Raw genomic sequence first — 21,607 nt, 5'->3', positions numbered from 1 at the left:
TACTGTGAATTTGCAGTGGATCTTGGTTGCATTTTGGGAACATCTCCTAGATGTGTGGGATATGTGTGTACCGATATCAACATGCTAGAAGAAAATTCAGTCTGTATTTATTTGTTCCGCAAGTCAAAGTAATTATTATTGTACAAATTGGTGCATAACTATTTTAATCATAGAAAAATAACTACACTATTCCTTTCCATTTTGTAATCTAACACAGAGTAACTAACTTATTAAAGTTTCAGACAAATTGTTCATCATGTCATTAGTGATCTACTGGTATTAACAGACACTTGATTCCTTTAGTATTAATAAAGCATGTCTCTATAATTTTGCAAGACATACAGTGAACCCCATTAACAGAGCCTTAGCTGTAGCAAGAACAGATGATGTCTGGAATATAAGTTCAAAAATCAGTAGCACTTGATAATTGAGTGCAAAGTGTATGAACTGGAACCAACACCTCTGTCCATACAAAAAGATGTATAGTTTGTAAAACTAGCTTTAACTGCATTTACCATACAAGAAATGTTTGCATTACAATAAAAGTGCATAGAACTTTCGCACATTCTAACAAAAAATGACACTACCTCAATGCTAGGACAGACAAAATATGCCAAAAATGTAAATATACTATGAAATTGTCAACCTCAACCTTTTGTGGGTGCAACTGCAGCTGAGCATATTTAAGCTGAAGTGGAATGCAGGAAATGTCTTTAAGATGCAATCATTAATACTAAATAAGAAACGCTCTGAAGATAAAAAATCTGAATATCTTTACTGTTAATCTTTAAGATTTTGTATATATATGTAGCAGTGACTTACTTAACAGTACCTATATTCTGGCAAGTTTAGAGTCAAGATGGACAGACTAATTATATTAATTTTTGGGGGTCTATTTTTGGCGCTGTTATAAACAAAAATGAGTCTTAACAACTTTGCAACTTTCTTTAGAGTTAAATTACTATGCCTTGCATATCTAAAGTTCAAGTCCTAATGATTGTGTTTTGGCTGCCATTAAATATCACAATTATGATGACAACCTCGAGCTAACGTGTACTCTGAGCTGATCGGTTCTTTGATTTTGATGTTACCAGAATCCTTTAACATGAGAAATTAGATTGTGATTGACATAAGCACATTAAGGCAATGTGTTACAATTGCTCTTAGCCAGTGAATCAATCATTATTTCTAATCGACAGGGGCTCTTTATTATGCATGTTTATCTAGTTTTGCAATTAATGCTCTACTCTTTCACCAGAACATTTTCATGCCTCAGTTAATATTTGTTGCAATTAGCCGAGGTGTACTGTGTGCAGATCTTATCATCTGTTTTTTCACTGTATTTTGGTAATTTGTCAAGTCCAGCACCTGTAAACAAATAAAACATTCATATTTTATAAATAAGTGTCACAATATTATTATGTTATCAGATAAATATTTAACTTAAAACAAGGACATGCAAAAAATTCCTAAGTCAGCCATTACGATGTACATTTAACATTTAAATCAGTATCCAAACCCCAGACTCGTACCCAGTTGCTATTTACTGATTTCAAAGAGAAAGCGGTCTGGATCAAGTGGAGCATGTGGGGAGTTATGGGAAAAGGCGGAAGAAAAATAGTGACGCTATGTTTTCTTCGACCCTTCCAATGACACCTTGCGCACCTTAATCCAACCTACTATCCAATGTTCTCTCCCCAAAACACGTAAATAGCGACTGGGTACAAGTCTCCCCAAACCCTTGGCAATTTAAATGTGGAGTATTTCAGTATTTGCTACCCTGGACAGGATACTAGAGGAAGTCCATAGCACGAGTCAACTATCGCACAGTAAATTGAGAGTGACTAATCAACCTAATTGTTTCAATCAGTATAAATCTACTAGTCGTTCAAACCTTAGTCTAAATCCTAGCTTCAAGGACACTTAAATAAAAACCACCATTTTGTTAAGAACTGCACTGTCACTGCTACTAGGCTATTCACTATCTACAACAGAATTACTAGACAGAGAGTAGGATATCCTCTAAGAGAAGAGCATTTGTGATAGATTGCTAGTACTGAAGGCAATTAATAATTATATCATTTAACATCATTTAATTTACATAATTGTACCAATTGATTGGTTGCAAAATGATGTCAAAAGTAAAATGAGAGTATTCATGTTCATGTTCAATTAGCATTCGGCAAGCACACTTTTATGTATTACCTGTGATCAAGTTATGAAGATTACAGTAGTTTGTGCCATAGTCCAGAAAAGCATACCACGTTTCAGAAGTCGAATAGCCCTGGAATAAAATTTGCATTTATTTAATTTGTTATAATTGTGCCTTTAACTCAAATTGAGAAATAAATTAAAACAGTTTTTATCAAAATAATGATTCAACATTGATTTATTTTTTGCAATGTACATTATATAAGTGTACATTGAGCACGTCACATACAATTTTAAGCACAAAATTATGCATTCTGAGAATTCAAAACTCTGACTCCAGCATTCACCACAGCAACGATTAATTTGTTCACGGTTTGGTCTCCACATAATTAATGAACAGGCAAAGTTTGAGAATATCATCTTTTGTATGGCTCGAGTCCTTGCATCTTTACCTGGATTTATTACCAATTCGACTGGCAGCCTTATAATCCTTAGAACTTTACATGGTAGTTTGTTGCAACAAACACTGAAACTAACGCTGCCAATTTAAACTAGATTCAAAACCAAAAATTTAACCAGGAAAATTAATTATGTTGACCATAGCCATCCTTTTTTCATCCTTTTTTCTTCTGAGACTCAAGAGTTTTGTAGGTTCCAGTTGCAACATTCCATTACTTGTTATACTACTTCAGTACTGATCATCTCTGTGCTGAGTGGTTTTTGTATGTTTGATCACAAAATTTGAAGATTCCTAGTAAGATCTTATCACTTAATTGTTGCTCTAGAAAGAAACATTTGATTTGATCTCAAAATCTAGGAAGCATCTTTCTGTATGGGGAGTCACAAAGTCTAATTTTCTGTGTTTAATGTTTTTCAGAGGCTAAAATCAGTCTAAAAAAGTATCGTGACACTAGTCTCATGACCCCAAAATTAAAAGCAGTGTGACCTGAACTCTATATTAAGCTGTCATCAAAGAAACAATTCAAGCCTGCAAGATGTCAATACCTGCACCATGCAAATCTCACTTCCATTTTTGCCAAATGTAAATGTGAGGTCATCTTTATAGTGTTTCACTGGTGTGGTATGGGTTGCGAAAATCTGATATTCAGTCACATTTTTCAGCTGAGTAGGAAAATATATTTAACAATCAGTAAATTAATTTGAATATTGTTATGAAGCAGGGGGACTCCTGGGAATTCTTGTGCCTGGATATATCCCTCTAGATGTACCCAGTCACAAAAAAATAGTTGAAGGCAGCACTGAGCTTGAGTATCCCATCACACCAGAGCTTATCCCTGGGGGAATTCCCATATAAAAAGAACAGGGGTGCTCCAAGAACTCCTAAGAGGTACCAAGATCCTGTTTTGTGGGCATGGCTTGAATTATCTTCGATCCTAAGAGGTGCCAATTCTAAAACAACACATTATCTCCTGTCATGTATTCTCGCCTCAATACCCTAAAAGGTGCTGCAAAAGCCCCCACTGTAGAACTTTTGAGGCTGAACAACCTAGGCTGTAAGAGGTACCAAAACTGTATTTTTAATCCCTAAAAGGTATGACGAGCACCCCCGTCCTTTTTATGTGGGAGTCCTCTGCCCCACCCCCTCCCACCCCCCAATCCGTGGAGCTTATCCTGTGCATGGTAAACATAGCATAATATGACAAGCTGTATTTCTATCCTGCCTCCCCTCAACTCCCCGCCTCCCTTCCTTCCCTAACCTAGATAGTACATATGGTAAAAAAAATATATTTGCAGGGCCACCCTGCTGACCCACCACTGACTGGCTTTGTGTGTCTGTGTTTTCAAATACTGTGTGTGCCTAATTTGCATTGAAAGAAGATACATCCAGACCTGAACTTTTGTCATCAGAGTATCAGTCCCTTATAAATCGAAAAAACATCACTGACAGTTATGGATAAAGATTTACTTTAATCAGTTGTCCTACCGTATACAGACATTTTTCACCAGGTTGACCGTCTGGACAGTTGTCATGTGATGTCCATTTGTGAATTTGATCCACAATAGCAGTTTTCACTTTATCACAATTCACTGCCCAAATCCTAAAACAAGATAATACAAGAGTTTTTCTTTCCCTAAAGCAAGACAAGAAGCATTTCTTCTTCCTTCATTCCATGTGGTATTCTAATCAAAGTCACCAAACATTTCAATTCAGTGTACCTCCAACAACATATTACAGTTCCCACAGGGCATCTAGAAATTGCGAGAGGGCAGACAATCTGTTTGATTTTCTTGTGAGGGGCACTTAGTAATTATATTACTGCCTTATAGGGTTTTCTTGCAAGTACCATGTTGAGCCCAGAATGCAAGTTTAGTTGTTACCTCTGCAGTACCACAGAAGGAACACAAAATTCTGGATGGATAAAGGGAGGGAGGAGGGGGAGGGGTTCAAAAGGCCCAAGATATTCTGGAGAGGGAGGGGATGGATAGTTAGATTTCTCAACCTTCCACTGTGATTGGGAAAAAGGCAGGAATCCCAACCTTTTCAAATCAAGATATTTGCAAGGGTTTGATTTATATTTATTACAACTTTATTTGCATAACAAAGATATAAATATCTACATGCAAATAGTGTGGCCAGCAGGGAAGGTCAGAACTTAATCCTCACGTTTTGGGTGCAGCTCTCTCCAATGATGAAGGTAACGTAGCAATATAGGATGAAAAGCATTCAGCCACAATGCTAAACAAACGGCATTCAATGAAATACATGAACTGAAGAGCAAAGTGTATCGCGTGAGCTATGCATGCATGAAAAACCAATGCAATTTAATTGCGTTACGTAACCTAATTGCAAGACTTGTATTTTCTTTCTATTCATTATGTAAATCTTACCAGTCTATTTTGCAAGACGCATGGAGTGGTCCTTGAATGGGTGTTGCAAAGTAAACCGCAACCAAGAGGACGAAAATACCTTTCATTTTCGCTCGTGAAGTGGAACAGACGACTGGAATTCACAAGACTCAACTGACGTTGTGACAGATTCACATGACATCATCACTATTTGGGCATGATGGGAAGGAATTGCTTGAGTGGAGACTGGGTCAGACACATGTGTCATGCTAAAGATGGCGGACGGCATTGGCAGGGACGAATCGCCAGAACAAATTGAGTCTCTAGACGAGCATAGAGGCGACAAGGAAGTCCCAGATCGCGAAATTAATGGCGATATCGAAGAAGAGCCTGCGAAAGGAAGCCTTCAACCAGCGTCTGGGGGCTCTAAGAAGAAAAAGAAGAAGAAGAAAAAGGGCGAAGTAGGAAGTGAAACTTCACCGGAGTCTTTACCTAGTTCGGCAGTAAACTTGCAAAGCTTACGGCAGCTGCAGAATTTACAGAAGAGTTTCGAACTTTTGCGAGCCGGGGAAGCGAAAGCCCCCAGGACGACAGAGGAGGCTTTGAAGAAGACATATCAATTTTGGGATACTCAACCAGTTCCCAAACTAGGTGGGTTTCGTTAGGTTTTGTTTCAACTCGTTTGCAGCTGGATTCCGAGTAATAATTGGATTTGATTTGTTGTTTTATTGATTAGCCTCTGCGCACATGCCTCATGTATAAGGAAGATGAGAGGTCAAGTCAATGCATGACACCCTTTTTGTATTCCAGACATGGTTTGTTTTTTTTTCCTTTTCGCGGACTTTAATTGGCTTTTTATTTTCTGTTTTGTTGCTAAGAACGTTTTTGACTGAAAGTTTGCTCGATCACAAATTACTAATTAAAATGTAGCTACCAAGTAGATCAGTTTTGAGATCATTGTTTTTCAAAAGCTTCCCTAGTGTCACAGTATCAATTCACATGGAACGAACATTGTTCAGTAATGTTGTTGAAAATAACTTTTTCCTTGTTGCCCACGTGGATGTGTACAATACAGTTTAGAGAAAGTTTATGGAATGGAGAACTTTACAGTTTCATTAAAACAGGTGATTGATTTTTCTTATTCAGCTTACAGAAAAAAATAACGCTAGTCTGTTGACAAACTTTTATTTCTTCCTATGAGTTATTTTTTTCAAGCGTGCAAGCAATGCAAGAAAATTAAACGAAAGGAAAAGGAAAATTGATTTGAATCTCAAGATTATTGTTTCCAGAGGAATAAAATGTGTCCTGGTATCCTAGGAGAATAATATAACAATAATTTTGTAATTATAGCCCAAAGCAGAGAAGATTATTTTGAGGGTCCCCTATACCTCTTCTGAAAACAGTTTCACGCAAAAGTAATTGGCATTTTCATGCATCATGAAAAATTCAAAAAACAGCTTCACATTCACAGAAAAAAGTAAGCAATCACGTTTCACGCGAAAATGCAAAGGCTAAATCAAATTCTAAATGCAAATTCTATTCATGTTTCACAAAACATACAAATACAATCATTACAAAAATGTATCTGGCAATACTGAAATGTACCACAGTAGATATAGCTGCACATGGCCATGTTTTGATAATTTCAGACTCTCTCGTCGTCAGCATGTCTAGATCTTTTGTGGATTGGGTATTATGCATGTACAGTGCAACCCCGTTAATACGGACACCAAGGGGACATGAACAGGTGATGACATGACAGGTTACAGGAACACTATCTATAAAGGTTGACAATGCAGACTGCAGCTAGGTCATGCACGAGGTCACCAAGCAATAAAGATGACAATATGAATAAAATATGCAAATGCTACCTTCGTGAAGACAAAAGAAAGAATCCAAAAGACATATTACACTTTGTTGACATATTTCAGTTATGACATCGAAGCGATGGCTGAGCAGACATCATTTAAGGCTGGATAGAGTGTGGATACTGACAGATTAACTCACCTTTTCCGCAGAACCCTCCATTTTCTGTCTTTTCTCGATCGGAATTGCGTGATACCCTGCGTGTGTGACACAGCGTGACAGACTAGATTCTAGGCCCTCCTGGTTCACTGTTGCTGTGGTTAGTTCTCAGTCTTCCATCCTCACACGTGTCGAGAGATGTCGAGAAAGGCAGGCCGTCACGCTTTTTACATCCAGTTTGGTGTAGTTTACGAGCTTTTATGAGACAAATCTCCAAAAATGTGAAAAATTATTCCCACGAAAGTCGATGGTTCACAAATCACGCGAAAGTAAATGCATTTTTCATGGATCACGAAAAAATAGAAAACCAGTTTCCTGAGGACGGAAAAATACAGATTCACGAATCACGGGAAAAAAATCCTCATTCATGCTTCACGCAAAGAAAAAACGCCCATTCACGCGTCACGAAAAAAGTAAAGGGGACCCTCTATTTTATATGATATTCCAGGGAGACCTGTATCCCAAGGATAATGTTATTATATTACAAGCTTGCAAGTAACAGTCGGTCATCGGACAATTGTCTGGTAAATTTGAAGTTTTGACAGGTAAAAGCTTAGCCTGGTTGGACACTCTGACCGGGCATTTCTGCTAAAATGAAAAATATTTTAACTGGAAATTTGTGGCGGAATATGGGACAAGTTATTTTGTTATACTGCCACGCAATACTAGGCCAAAAAGCTTTGTTGTCGGTTTTGTTTTTATTCCAATTCTGAGAATTTTCTCACGTGCAGTGCGCCATCTCGAATGTTATGTCGAATTGTAAACACATCACATCAGCGACACTATTCCTGCGTGCTAATTTACGCATTTTGCGGTGGCGTTGTGAAAGATTGTGAAGCCCCATTTAGTCTGAATTACGTTCGTCTGAAAAACTACTTAAAACTGAGGTCTTATGTAATTACTCGTTGTTTGTTACCACCAAGTGTTGTGGAATTAATTTTCAGTTGTAATACATTGACCCGATTAAAATATTATGGAAATTGAATACACGGCCCACATACTCACGTTTGTTTTATCCTAATGCAATCAATTTCAAGAACTTTGAAACCTCTAAAATGTAACCAAATGTTTTTCTAGTCTGTATGATCAAAACTCAGTTTAATTGTTAACACTTTATAGTATTTTATGTCTGTCAGTGTGGTTCAAATATAGTTTACCACAGACACGTTTTTGTGAAAAGCGTGAATGTACAAATTAGTCACGCTTTATAGTCACGAACACCTCCAATTCCACATTTTAAATAATTACGCAAATTTTTTATTCAATTGACCCTGAAAGCTTTCAGAGGAAACTTGCTTTCAGAAAAAGTCGAAGAATTCATTTCAGCCAATTTTCAAGTCTCTGAATGTTATTGTGACGTTTTATACTGACAAGCTGTCCACACAGGAGATTGCTTCATCGCTTTTCCCGTTTTCCCTAGATGTTGTGGGAAACTTGTTACGTTGGAAACGCTTGTGTGACTAGGGATATAAAAGTTTGTAAATTTGTCAATTTTCAACAGGTAAAATAATACCAGACGTAATGTGAAGGTCCCCTTGCTGGTGCTAGTACCGATTTTACACTTAGTTGACTTTTAAGCTATTCGAATTTGCAACCAATATTTTGGCGAAGAGTTTACACTGAAATACCAAAATGTCTCAAATGTCTCTTTTTAATTTCTAACGACAAACAATTTTTTTTGTCCGACCAGACTGGCTCTTTGTCAGGTCAAAACTTGTCTTTGTCCTGCAAATGATCTGCCTATAGACAAAAATTATTTGCAGGCTTGATATTATATTCCTGGTAGAACTCTATCCCAATGAGAATGTATTTTACCCTATCTCAGGAGGAGTTTTTTGCCCTGAGAATATTCTATCCCAAAGAAAATACATTGTATCCCAAGGAGAATACATTGTATCCCAAGTAGAAATATACATTGTATCCCAAGTAGAAATATATATTGTATCCCAAGGAGAATACATTGTATCCCAAGTAGAAATATACATTGTATCCCAAGGAGAAAAGGAATTAGCACATTATCACAGGGAATACATTGTATCTCAAGGAGAATAGATTGTGTTCCAAGGAGAATAGATTGTATCCCAAGGAGAATATATTGTATCCCAAGTAGAAATATACATTGTATCCCAAGTAGAAATATATATTGTATCCCAAGGAGAATACATTGTATCCCAAGTAGAAATATACATTGTATCCCAAGGAGAATACATTGTATCCCAAGTAGAAATATACATTATATCCTAAGGAGAATACATTGTATCCCAAGTAGAATATGTTGTACCAAGGAGAATACATTGTATCCCAAGTAGAATATGTTGTACCAAGGAGAATACATTGTATCCCAAGTAGAAATATACATTGTACCCCAAGGAGAATACATTGTATCCCAAGTAGAATATGTTGTACCAAGGAGAATACATTGTATATCCAGGGGAATGATTCAAGTTCAAGTTCATTTTGTTTACACTTATTGCAAATGCTGTAAAAAAATGTCTTTAAGAACGAAATTAGATTAAACTAGAAAAAAAGTGTTTAGTGGCCAAAGGAGCAACGCTTTCAAGTTGACAACTATCACAATAAACATGTTGAGGAGGATAATGCAATATGCATCCCAAGCTAAATTGAATCACAAAGGAAATTATAGTATTTTAAATGTGTGCAAAATGCATATCCCCTATACAATATTTGAATTAGTATCAATCATATTTAACTAATTAATAATGTTGTTGTAATTAATATACATTTTGTGTTGTGTTAGATGAAGATGTTAATGAGTGTGGCTGTATTGAAGATGACAAGCCCATTGAAGAGCTCAGGAGAGAGCCTTACACTCTCCCCCAGGGGTTTGTGTGGGATACCCTGGATATCAGTGATGAAAAAGTGGTTTGTACAGCTCTGTTTTTACTTATTTCTACGTTTATAATGTGGTAAAGATCATAGTTACGTCAATACACTCCTGAAATGGCTTTGCAAGAAACCACTGTCTGTAGGTAATTGCGCTATCAGGTATTTTAGGCACCATTTCCTCTAGGCATGTCTCAGAGAGAGAACTGGCCATCCAACTTCGTTCCCAGGGAGGTTAAGTGGAGTGTCAATCACAATCTGAGAACTTCAAAGCTAAGAAAAACTTTGCCTTGATGTTTCAACTGGTACTCATTATTTTAACTTGAGGTTTATATTTTAATGCAAAACTTGGACTCGAAACAACAACTTGAACTCATGAAATGGTCAGACTCTGGATCTCACAGGTGTTTAAGAACATTAAGAAAACAACCCTGAGAAAATATGTGCGCTGATTGGTGAAAAATTCAGTAATTCAATAGGAACACAGAATGAGCATGAGCTGGTGACGTAATGATGGCATAAGCAGTTCTCTTTGTTCCTATCAAGTTATAGAAACACTTGTGGAAGTTTGGGAGAGCTTGAAAAAGCTGTGGAAACATTTACCTGCCGGTTTGTGTTCCCACAACATTTCTTGGTCTCCCAAACTTCCACTGGTGTTTCTATGACTCGATGGAAACACGATACATATTTTCTATTTCTTAAGTGTTTAATTTATTTGTTTAAATTTTTTTATATATTTGTTTTTGTTGCAGTTAAAGGAGCTTTATACGTTACTGAATGAAAACTATGTGGAAGATGATGACAATATGTTTAGATTTGATTATTCCCCGGAATTTCTTTTGTGGTGAGTGCTGAATGTCGCAATTTCTTTTGGTTATTAATAATTATGAATCAAAATATATTGCCATGAGTAAATTGTGAATGCTTTAAAAGTGCAAAGCTAGGGATATAGACCATGTGCATATTATGACATTGTAAATTTTGAGGCTTTGTCTACATGCACAATTAACAATTATTCCACAAGTGTGCATTGGATATAAGAAGATAGATACATGTACATACTTCTTACTAACCAAGTTCGAGGTCCATACTGTAAGTTAGGGACCAAGGTTTTTCCTCTTCAATTAATGGCCCAAGCGCAAGGTACAGGAGAGTACATGTACGGCCCGCTAAATTGACCAATCACAGCGTGCATACTAACTGGGAGATATAATAATAGAAAATGATGTGCATAGTCTCAGGCTGGCTATAATCATCTGATATTCAACAAGTGTGAATGGAATATTTATTGTCGTATAAAAAATATCCCCAAACTATAGAAAAATCAAAATCAAAATACCCCAAAAATTATACAATCATATATTTAGGTTAAAACCATATTTTAGAGCATGGTGTACATGTACAGTAGTTGCACATGAATATACCATGATGACTAAGCCAATGAAATCTCTTGAATTGCATTTATCCAGTTTTTAACATTTTTCCATTATCTTGATTAAGCTTCTTGGGTAATTATTTCAAATTCATAAACATTTTCGCAACCCATGTTTCCCTTGTCTCCATGATTTTCTAAATTAAAATGAGTTTCTCTTGTGCTATTCATTTACATTCAATTACTGTAATTCCCTTTTTATGAGGGAGAGGGGGTGGATTTATTTAACTGTGATAATTTTGTGGCGGCACCTATTCAACCTGACATGCTTGGTGGAATTAAAGGGCAGTTATTAATTAATTTACAGAAATTAGCACCCCTCAGTTACATGATACTGTTTGTTCAGTTAAGGATACTCAACTCTTTTAACAAGTTTGACTTTCAATGATTTTTATTCTTGACAATGATGTTGGATACATCAAAATGTCAAATTACGTTACTCCTTATATTTCTTGTTAAACGCTTTAACAAGCAACTGCTGACCATTCGATCACTTAGTGTTATGTACATGTTAATAATTGATAATTTATAAAATGCCATAGATAATATATTTATTTATATATTTTAATAAATCTGAATGCTTTGTTACACCTTGCAGGGCTCTCAAGCCTCCTGGCTGGAAGCTTCAGTGGCACTGTGGTGTACGTGTGGCAAGTAACAAGAAGCTTGTGGGTTTCATAAGCGCTATCCCAGCTCACATCAGGGTCTATGATCAGTGAGTATGGGATTGGAAAATGTGTTATGTTTAGGACTGTTATAAAACCAAAAAATTACATAGTACCATTAAGATGCTAATGTAAGTATTTAAGGATGCACACTTACTCATGTGGTGAAAAACTCTCAGGGTTGATTAAAACTGTATTGATGGTACATTGTTCTGGCTTTTATTGAAAATTCTCCTTCGCAATTTCCATATTATATTTTATTGCCAAATGAGGCTTAATGCACCAATGAATCTACACAGCAAAATAGAGCATTGTTAAGTATTTTGGAGAAGAAGTACATGTACATGTATTGGATTATAACAATGGAAGTTTATTTCAATTCATCAAATTAGACGGCCAAGAAGTCTGCAACTGCCAATTTTGAAGTTTGGAATCTCTTTCTTAACATTATTTTTCTGTTTTATTAGTTGATATTCATCTTAATTTGGCAGGTTTTATTACTTTGGTTTATTTTTTCTCTGTCAAATTGTCCCTTTATTTTTAAATAGTGCTTACTCTAGGTTGTGTTTTCATCGTACAAAATTTTTGGAACTTTGGGTGAACTGACAGTTCTGTTCTACAATCGATCTATTCTGAGCAACAAAAAATAATTTTGTGTCGTAAAAAAGCCTTGAATGTCCTTCAATTTTGTTGTTCTAAATCTGTACTTGTAAACCATGGTTACTGGTAATCAGAGAGTGTTGTAGTTTTGTAGAAGATCTCAAGTGTGTCTGACTAATGCAACCCATTTGGTTACAAATTTGCACTCTCTCTCCCTCTCTCAAGGACTGTCCTGATGGTTGAAATTAACTTCCTTTGTGTTCACAAGAAACTTCGATCAAAAAGGGTAGCCCCTGTATTGATACGAGAGATCACAAGGAGGGTGAACTTGGAAGGAATCTTCCAGGCTGTTTACACTGCTGGCGTAGTGCTGCCCAAACCTGTGGCTTGTTGCCGGTGAGTACAACATTCTGAACTCCACATTAAATGGTTACTTAATCTAATTACCTAAATCACATTGTATTGCACTGCATGATGCAAAGAACTGCACATCACTATGCTCTTACTAATAAATGCTGGGAATGTGACTCCACCTGTAACAGGGATGCAGCTAAGGGCAGGCTGCTGGCTAACTTCACCTGCCTGGGCTGAAGAAAACTGATTGAAGTTGCTCATGACGGTTTTTAGAATTTTTTTCCTTGGGTAAACTTTGAAGCTGCCAAGGCCAGAAAAGCCAGCAGGGCTAGTTAATGAGCTGGCTTACATATAAGTAGTGCTTTTTTAGCTACATCCCTGTAGTAAAATGGTGTTGAACAGGCAATTGGCTTTTCACCTCCTGATTGGCTGTATTCTTCAGGCCATGTTATAAATTTTCATTTTGAAGCTGCCACATCATTTTGAAATATTCTTGCTGCCTCCTGAGCTTTCAAAAATCAGTCGCAAGAATCTTACGTCCCACAGTCTTTTGTGCTGTGTTCAATTCATTGTCAAAAATACGGTAGCATCTACAGTTATGTCTTACACTCTACATACATGTACATAATGTACATGTACATGTTCTGTAATTCTTTTGGTTTTTTTTTTAGGTACTGGCATCGGTCTCTTAACCCTAAGAAACTTGTAGATGTCAAGTTTTCTCATCTTAGTCGGAACATGACCATGCAGAGGACAGTGAAACTCTACAGATTGCCTGATGTGAGTCATTCAAGCAGAGATTTTTCATTACTGTTATGTAGCTAAGAAAACAGTCTCCCAGCTAAGATTTTCATTGAGCCGGTCACCATTTTTTTGTTTGTTTGTTTGTTTGTTTGCGGGAGATCTGGAACAAAATTTTCGTCCTCAATCTTTTGCAACACCTTGAATGCTGGCTATCAAGCTGTGTGTTTACAAGATAACACTGACTCAGTACACGGAAAGAGAACACGCTAAACAAGTGCTCAAAACAAGATTTTATTTCAATTACTTTACTTGTTATAGTGGCACCAATACTCAAGGTAGTAAGGAATTTATTCCAAACGTTTCATTCAGATGGTTCAATATGGTTCAGATATCAAATGATTGTAGGCGCGTAACCTAAAAACCGTTCATTGTCCTTTACTGAGTGATAGCCTGCCAAAGTCCAACCAGTGATCACCTCTTTGTCAGCTGGCGAATTTCACCTGCAGCTGGTGCTTAGCAACAAACCTGGCAATGCTGTTTTCTTCTGTCTAGATGACAGTACCCAAGTTTCAATAATGACCAACCTAGCTTTTTCAATAGACCTGTCAATGCTTGTTCGCAACTTCAAAGCACAATAATTGTTTATCAAAAACTCTAAATGCATGTTGTAAATTATAGAATCATCAAATCACTTAATAACCGAGGGCTTTTTACATTCCTGCAAGAGACTGATAAATTTCTATTACTTGTGAAGCCCTCGCAACATCATGAAGAGACTAGTAGGACTAATCTAAATGATGCTACAACATGAATTACACTCTATGTCATGTAATTCAAGCCTACTACAAGCATGCAGCTATCATGTATGGCTCTAAAAATGTCAGAAAATGTTTTAATTGAAATTTTTTAAAACATGATAAATAGAATGAATGAGAGAAAATCACATCAGCCTTAGCTGGTTTTCATATGGCTCGTCTGTCCAGGTCCAATCAGAGTTTAGAATTGTTGGCTGTTTTTTTAGGAGGGAGGAAAACTGGAGAACCCAGTAAAAAACCCTCCGAACAAGCCAAGAACCAACATCAAAATCGAGCCACATATGACACTGGGCTGGAATCAAGCCTGGGCCACATTGGTGGGAGGCAAGCCCTCCACTACTGCCCCATCCCTGCTCCAAATGTTGGAAAACCTGAGGACAATGGTAGCCTTATAAACCCTTAGCCCATAAAGTAATCAGTTGGTGGTACAGGACGTTACAGTGTGTCCTCTAAATCGGGAATTAGAGAGGTTGATAAGTTATCTGAGTTACATCCATCACAATGGAAACAAGCTGAATATGTGATCTGGTAGTTTCTGTTTGGGTTGACTCCTGTTGTGGGAACTTTGAAATTCTTTATTTTCTCAGCTTAGTTGTTGCCAAGTGGCTAGGAGTGATGAAGTGAATTTAATGTTTGATTATTTCACAGGCCACAAAGACTCAGCGCATTTTTGTACTTACAGCTGAGGATATGTCTTCTGCCTTTCAAAAGACAACAGAGGTAATGATTGTCTTAAGAACAACTTTTGATCAAACTGTATTTCTAAAAATTTTAGATATTAATTGATATATACACTGTAAATTGGTTCATTAACAAATTAAAGTGGGCATTTTATTCATCTGAGCTATTGGCAGTAGATGGCATCACAAATTGTCGATGTCACCTTTTTCTGTTGCCCATTGAATAGATTAATGACAATTGCAATTTACTTCTGAGATCTGAGCATGCAGGGCCTTCATAAAAAGTTCAGGCACATTATAAAGCTTCGTCTTTCCTCCAACTTACTCATGATGTAGACGTTAATGATGAACGGTTTTTTCTGTCACAGTTGTTGTAAAATTAATTATTTCTTTTCTTTTCTCTTTCATTTTATGCTGAGTAGTATTTGAAGAAGTTCAGCTTGGCACCGGAGTTCTCTGAGGTAATGACTCCATGACATCCTAAACAAATATTTTGTCGGTGAACCCGAGATTTATAGCAGAACATCAGCCTTGTCCTTGCATGATCTCTTTTTCTTGCTTGTAAAGTCCGTGACTGATTCCTCAATTCCTTTTATCACAATTGAGAGTGACTGAGATTTTTGCTTCCCTTGCAGGAGGAATTTAAACATTGGTTCACGCCACGCGAAGGCATTGTGGACTCTTTTGTTATCAAGGTACGTTTTGTTTCGAAGGCACCTTTTTGAGCCACGCGTGCTAGTAAATAAGTGGAAATGACACGGACATGAGGCACCTGGGCACTCAATCTCGTTTCCAAGGTTTCTCTTCCCAGGAAGAAGATAGACCCTGGGAACAAGGTTGCTATAGGCACTTACAAATTTGCGTGTGGGTTGTCAAGTGGTCTCACTGTATTTAACAAAACATAAAGTGTGCAGTGATATATTTAACCGTAAAGATGAGTTATCTGTTATTTAGGCGCATTTTTTTCAGAGTTCTTCAAGTCACCAGTACTTTGAATTAGCAAGTTGGTTTTATTTTCAATTGGTGAATGCAGTTGAATTGAAGGGTTAGAGTTTATACAGTGAGCTGTGATACAGTTACTCTCCTTTTCACATTCACTTTTTTCTTCTTTTTTTTTTCCGTTGGAGAGGGAATGCTTTTATTAAGCTGAAATGTGCACCATATTTGGACCAATCTGACTTACCAAAGTAACAATAATCTGAAAATGTACACATAATTAATTATTATCGAAAATTTTTTATGTATCATAATTAGCGATTATTCCATGAGCATGCGTTGGATATAAGCTGGTAGATAGCCAAAGAGGCGTGTAGCGCTGAGTTGAATATAATCATATCATAAAACGCTCTTAAAATAGGGAAAACTAAAATAAAATAGAAATGAGAACGCAGTCACGCGTACACTTACCATATTCGTAGAGCATGGTATGATGGCACATAACCCATGATGGCTAAGCCAATGAAAACTCTTGAATTGCATTATCCAATGATCCAGTTTTTAATAATTTCTATTTTTCAATCATCTTTACAAAGAAACTTGATAGTTTGGGTGCAACCAATTACGTATATTTAGTATAAATCTACTAGCATTCTATCACGAATGCCATTATTTTACTGGTTAATGCTACTCGCTATCTATTCTGTGACAGATTGCGAGTAGCCTAGCAGTGTGCGTTTGGTAACAAACTGACGGCCGCTTCTTTTCATTTTCGAAGTGTCTGTGAAGAGGGTTTAGATAAAGTTTTGAACGACTAGTAGATTTATACTTAAAAAGATTATTCGTTCTCGATTTCTATGCGTGATAGTTGACTCGGGCTGTGCCCTCGTTAACTATCAGGCGATAGTTAAATGGACAATTGTTAAATGGACATTTTGTGTTCACAGGACGAGGAAGGCCAAGTCACTGACATGATTAGTTTCTACACATTGCCATCAACAGTGATGCACCATCCCGTACACAAACAGCTCAAGGCAGCTTACTCATTTTACAATGTCTGTCACAAGACTCCGCTCATTGATCTCATGCAGGATGCTTTGATTTTGGCAAAACAGGTGAGCAGTAGGCCAACAGGCTGCTGTTTGTTGCTACCCTTTGTGGGCGGTAGCCTGCGAACAGGCTCCTGGCAAGGACGGAAAAAAGCAATTGGCGAGTGCGAAACAGATGAATGAGCGAAGCGATCGGGGCGGGACAGGGCTCACCCGGGAGCCTGTTTGAAGACTATGTGGGTGGTGGACTGAGGAACTGTGTCAGGCGTGGATTTTAGCCAAGTTTAGACATTGCAAGAAAATGGCCAACAAACTGAGTGAAATATAAAAGAACCATAACAAATGCAAAAGAAGGTACAGATGGCCAAAAATGGGAGAAGATTAAAACGGATGGCAATGTGGGTTGTTAAAAAAAGTGTTTGGCTGAACAGTGTCGAAAGTTAATCTCGCTTGTTTGTCGGCTTTAATTACAACGCCTGTGAGACATATTTGTTTGTAATGAAGATATGGTTTTGTCATTTAGATCCACAGAGGTCATTTCTTCTCGAGTATTTGGCAAAACTTAATAAAATATGCTAACTCAGCCGTGACACAGTCACTTTAAGGGTAGGACAGTGGATTGTAGCAAGTGCCAAGACCTTTCAAATTAAACCCTCCGCAGCTTTTTGTGTGCTACTGTTTACAATGTATTATGCTGGACAATGTGGTTCTATGTTATAAGTCTTTGAATGAAACCTTGTTGTGTCACCATTCAGATCAAATCTATTGAGCATTACAGGGTTGTCGTTTGACTTGCAGCGTGGCTTTGATGTGTTCAATGCCTTGGATCTGATGGAAAATAAAGAATTCTTAGAAAAGTTGAAGTTCGGCATCGGCGATGGAAATCTGCAGTACTACCTGTACAACTGGAAGTGTCCGTTCATGGAACCTGCAAAAGTGAGTCAAATAGCACTGGAGTCTATTCTGCACGCCTGTAATGCACGGCAATATGCGAGTCTCCAACGAGAGTTTTTGAGCTTTTAATTTGTGGGGTGGGATAGGCCGGAAGAAATCTGAGATTAAAGGGGGCGGAAACTCTACGGATTGTGGGGAATTCGAGAAGCAGAGAAAGATAATAATACCGAAAAAGCACCTGAAGGACGGACTTGCCAAGGAAAAAGCAATAACCGGAGTAAAGGGTATGGGAAGCGGGAAGTTAAGATCTCCCTGCCCCCCCCTCCAACCCCCCCTAGATCTCCATGTACCCCTCCCTCCTTGACTCCCCTAACTAAATGCCCCTTGCAACATGTCCTTAGCTTTAAATACTTGTTCTAGTTTGTTTTTGTTTTTGTTTTTGTTTTTGTTTTTGTTTTTGTTTTTGTTTTTGTTTTTGTTTTTGTTTTTGTTTTTGTTTTTGTTTTTGTTTTTGTTTTTGTTTTTGTTTTTTTTTTTCTTGAGAGTGATCTGTTTCACTTTGTTAGCTGAGAGCCAAGCTCAGTCTGTTGTTGGGGTTTCTTACTACGCAGATTTTCATGATTTTATTTTGAAGGAAAAAAAATTAACAAAGTCGTAACAGTGTTGTAATTCTGTCGCTAGGTTGGACTTGTTCTGCAGTAAATATGTTCTGAATCAACGCGACGTCTACATTTGACTGTCAGGAAATATAAACTTGAAGAATTATATCATAACATCCAAGGCTAACTGGATAATGAAGGACATTCCATGAAGAAAGTCACGAAGTAGGAGCTTGCTCGACGCAGGCCGTGCTGTGTTACTGTATTTCGACCCTAGTAATATGCCGGCTGGTGATTCAGAATGGACTTCAAGAAAACTGTATTGAATAGTAAAAATACGCTGCATCTAGGAACAAGGGAAGTATAACAGACCAAGGCGGACATTTTAAACAAAGAAAACCGTGTGGCTATGTGCGTTTATTACTTTCAATTTTTTTTTTAGATTGGAGCGATTTCAATTGAGTGTCATAAAACTAAAACCAAAGTTATGTCTCTGGCTAATCACAGTTGCACAGCCAATCCAGTGAACCAATCAAACGCGTTGCAAATACATGTGGCCGAAGCAAAGCGTGGGAAAACGCGTGCGAGCGAGTCACAATTGGTTTTGGTTGTACTCAGTTGCGATTGGATTGCAAAGTGGCGGGAGTTTTTTAAGCCAATCGCTTGGCGTAGTGACGCAAAACCAAAGCAAATGCCAATTGCATTCGACAGTCAAATGAAAACCGCTCTATTGGTGTAAAGGTATAAGATAGTTTTTTTTTTTTTTTTGCTTTTGTTTCGGTGACATCTAGGTGCTGTGTAGATTGTGATATAGGTTTTTAAAATTGAGTGTAAAGGTTTCGAATGAAAAGTGATGTACGATGAGCATTTTACGTTTACGGAAGGTGCTAGGCTATGCTGTGTTGTGGAGCTCAGATTTCTCGTTTTGTTATCAAAACTCAAAATTAGGTACGTAAACAAACAGAGAAATAGGGATGGTCAGAATTAGCCAAGGTAATGCAAAATTTCCGACGTCAAGAACAGCTGTCTCCAGCAGAAATCAAATTTAGGTTCATGTATTCTCTAGCGAGGATTTTTGTTATTACGCGAGTAAAACATTTTAAAGCTCAGATTCAGTACTTAAATAGGGAGCTTAAGCTAACCACGACGACTGCAACGAGAACGTCACCAAGCAAAAGGTTTAATGAGCAAAACAGTGGCTGTGTACATGGCCTACAAGTCTTTGTTCATTTCTTAGCTGTCCTCTGCAAAACAACAACGTGAAATAACCAAGTTCTGCGTCGTCTGAGGAACGCGGATGACGACGACTAATTTCTCGTATTTCCATTTGGAATTGAATGCTGTTACTGCATATTTAGCCTGAGCACGTTTTTAGAGCCATAGGCGTACTGAACAGATCTAGGCAATCGCGAATTTCGCTGATAAAATGTAAATGTATTTTTGACTAGGCGTCGTCCTCGTTGTTGCTTAAGCTCCCTATTAAAAAGAAAGGTAACACTCGCTTAAGGTAGCGTGACCTACTATGAGTTTGCGTGTCCTATTGTGACCAAGTGCGAGTCAACGTGACTTACTCTGGCTTAGCTTAACCAGTTGTGATTTTGCCCTGTTGTGATTTAAGCTACTGTTACTTACATGTGTACGTAGCGTGACATATTGTCTGTGGCTTTGTGTGATGTACTGTGACATAGCGTGAGTTACTGAGGTTAGTGGTTCTTTGGCTAAGCGTCACATCGGTTGTGGCTTAGCTTGTCATCGGCTGTGGCTAAGCGTGACATCGGCGTGGGTTAGCGTGACATCGGCTGTGGCTTTGCGTGACCTAGTCTCCTTCGAAATGCATCGTAATCGAGCTAACAAATTTACTCGACAGACATGCACTGACACAGAAACTGAGGACAAATCGTTCACATGCTAATTAATAAACGCTAGAAAAAAGAAAGAACACGCTATTTTAGGTGTCTGTAGAATATGAAAATGATTGATCCCTTCGACTTCGTCAATCTCTAAGGGAAAAGCCACGCTCGTATGGATCGTTTTCACTCACGTGGCCAGCAGCCATGCAAAAATATTGAAACAAAAGAAAGTGTTTAACATAAGAAAAGAGTTCGACTCCTACGGGGTTGGTTTGGTTCACCAACATGGCCGCCGTTTCATTGTTTTGGGACACCAATATGGCTGCCGTGACGTCATGCGAAAACACTATAACAGAAAAGAAGAGAAGACGAAAGTGTGGACCACATATATATGATATTGGCCGGCTGGGAGGTCCGTGTAGCGAAAAACTGTGACCGAGGTCTTCAAATTCTGATCGAGGCCGCAGGCTGAGGGCAGCATTTTCAAGTACGAGGTCACAGTTTTTCACTACGCGAACCGATGACAGACCCTGGGAACTAGGTTGAATCCCGGCCGCGCTTTCAGAGCGGTAAAACGTAATAAGCATTCGCGAGTTTTGGCTGCGCGCCAGGCTCCCAAAATCGAAGAAATGGCGGGAATTTCGTTCATCTTTTAAACAAAAGAAGTTACGAACTTTCTTTAATTTGCTTTTGTCATTTTTCTGGTAGGCAGCAACATTCTAGCGTCACTAATGGAAAACTGGTGTATTGTTTTCCTGGGGAATCAATTTTTTTCAGACAAACTTAACCTAAAGAAGGTTTCCGAACCCTGCATTTACCCGCGGTGGACACAGTTTTCCCACAAACACACTTTACATATTGCATCCAGATAAGCTTACATACATATAAGCAAGAGAGCCTCTCGGCAGGCAGGGGGGAAGACTTGTTCTCCTAAATTAACATTGAAATGCCGAAAAAAATTCGTGCTTGCTCAAGTATAAATAAATCAACCGAACGACATCCTCGCGTACCTTGGTACATGCCGCCGCTCTTTCCGACCATTGCGAAACCATTGCAACTTGCATTATTACCTGAGCCCGAAAGTGGGGCTAGGGATGCACAGAAAGCTCCGCAGTACGTTTTTCCGCCATGAAGGCCGCGCTAAGTACCAATCGGATTGCA

General features: G+C 38.0%; 2 protein-coding genes across 3 annotated transcripts; one reads left to right on the top strand and one right to left on the bottom strand.

Moving 5' to 3' along the window:
• Window positions 1–91: 91 nt before the first annotated feature.
• Window positions 92–5,127, bottom strand: LOC145488500 (uncharacterized). The gene is made up of 5 exons (XM_081467380.1): window positions 5,002–5,127; window positions 4,097–4,211; window positions 3,157–3,273; window positions 2,206–2,284; window positions 92–1,368 (listed from the first exon to the last, which is right to left on the bottom strand). The coding sequence occupies exons 1-5, from the start codon at window positions 5,085–5,087 to the stop codon at window positions 1,277–1,279; spliced, it is 489 nt and encodes a 162-aa protein (XP_081323506.1). The 5' UTR covers window positions 5,088–5,127; the 3' UTR covers window positions 92–1,276.
• A 98-nt stretch (window positions 5,128–5,225) lies between these two features.
• On the top strand, window positions 5,226–20,533 carry LOC145488497 (glycylpeptide N-tetradecanoyltransferase 1-like). Of its 2 annotated transcripts, XM_081467376.1 has the most exons (12): window positions 5,226–5,610; window positions 9,743–9,867; window positions 10,581–10,672; window positions 11,859–11,975; window positions 12,751–12,921; window positions 13,551–13,659; window positions 15,087–15,158; window positions 15,541–15,579; window positions 15,754–15,813; window positions 17,002–17,169; window positions 17,902–18,039; window positions 18,679–20,533. In XM_081467376.1, exons 1-12 carry the CDS (start codon window positions 5,226–5,228, stop codon window positions 18,697–18,699), a joined length of 1,497 nt encoding a protein of 498 aa, XP_081323502.1. In that variant the 3' UTR covers window positions 18,700–20,533. The 2 variants fall into 2 exon arrangements, with proteins under 2 accessions (XP_081323502.1, XP_081323501.1); XM_081467375.1 differs by lacking the exon at window positions 18,679–20,533 and having other exon boundaries at window positions 17,902–18,624.
• Window positions 20,534–21,607: the final 1,074 nt, after the last annotated feature.

This window comes from Orbicella franksi, chromosome 5 (assembly GCF_964199315.1).
Source record: "Orbicella franksi chromosome 5, jaOrbFran1.1, whole genome shotgun sequence".
Classification (NCBI taxonomy): Eukaryota; Metazoa; Cnidaria; class Anthozoa; order Scleractinia; family Merulinidae; genus Orbicella; species Orbicella franksi.
Note: the sequence above shows the minus strand (reverse complement) of the source record. Positions and strands in the feature narration are given on the sequence as shown.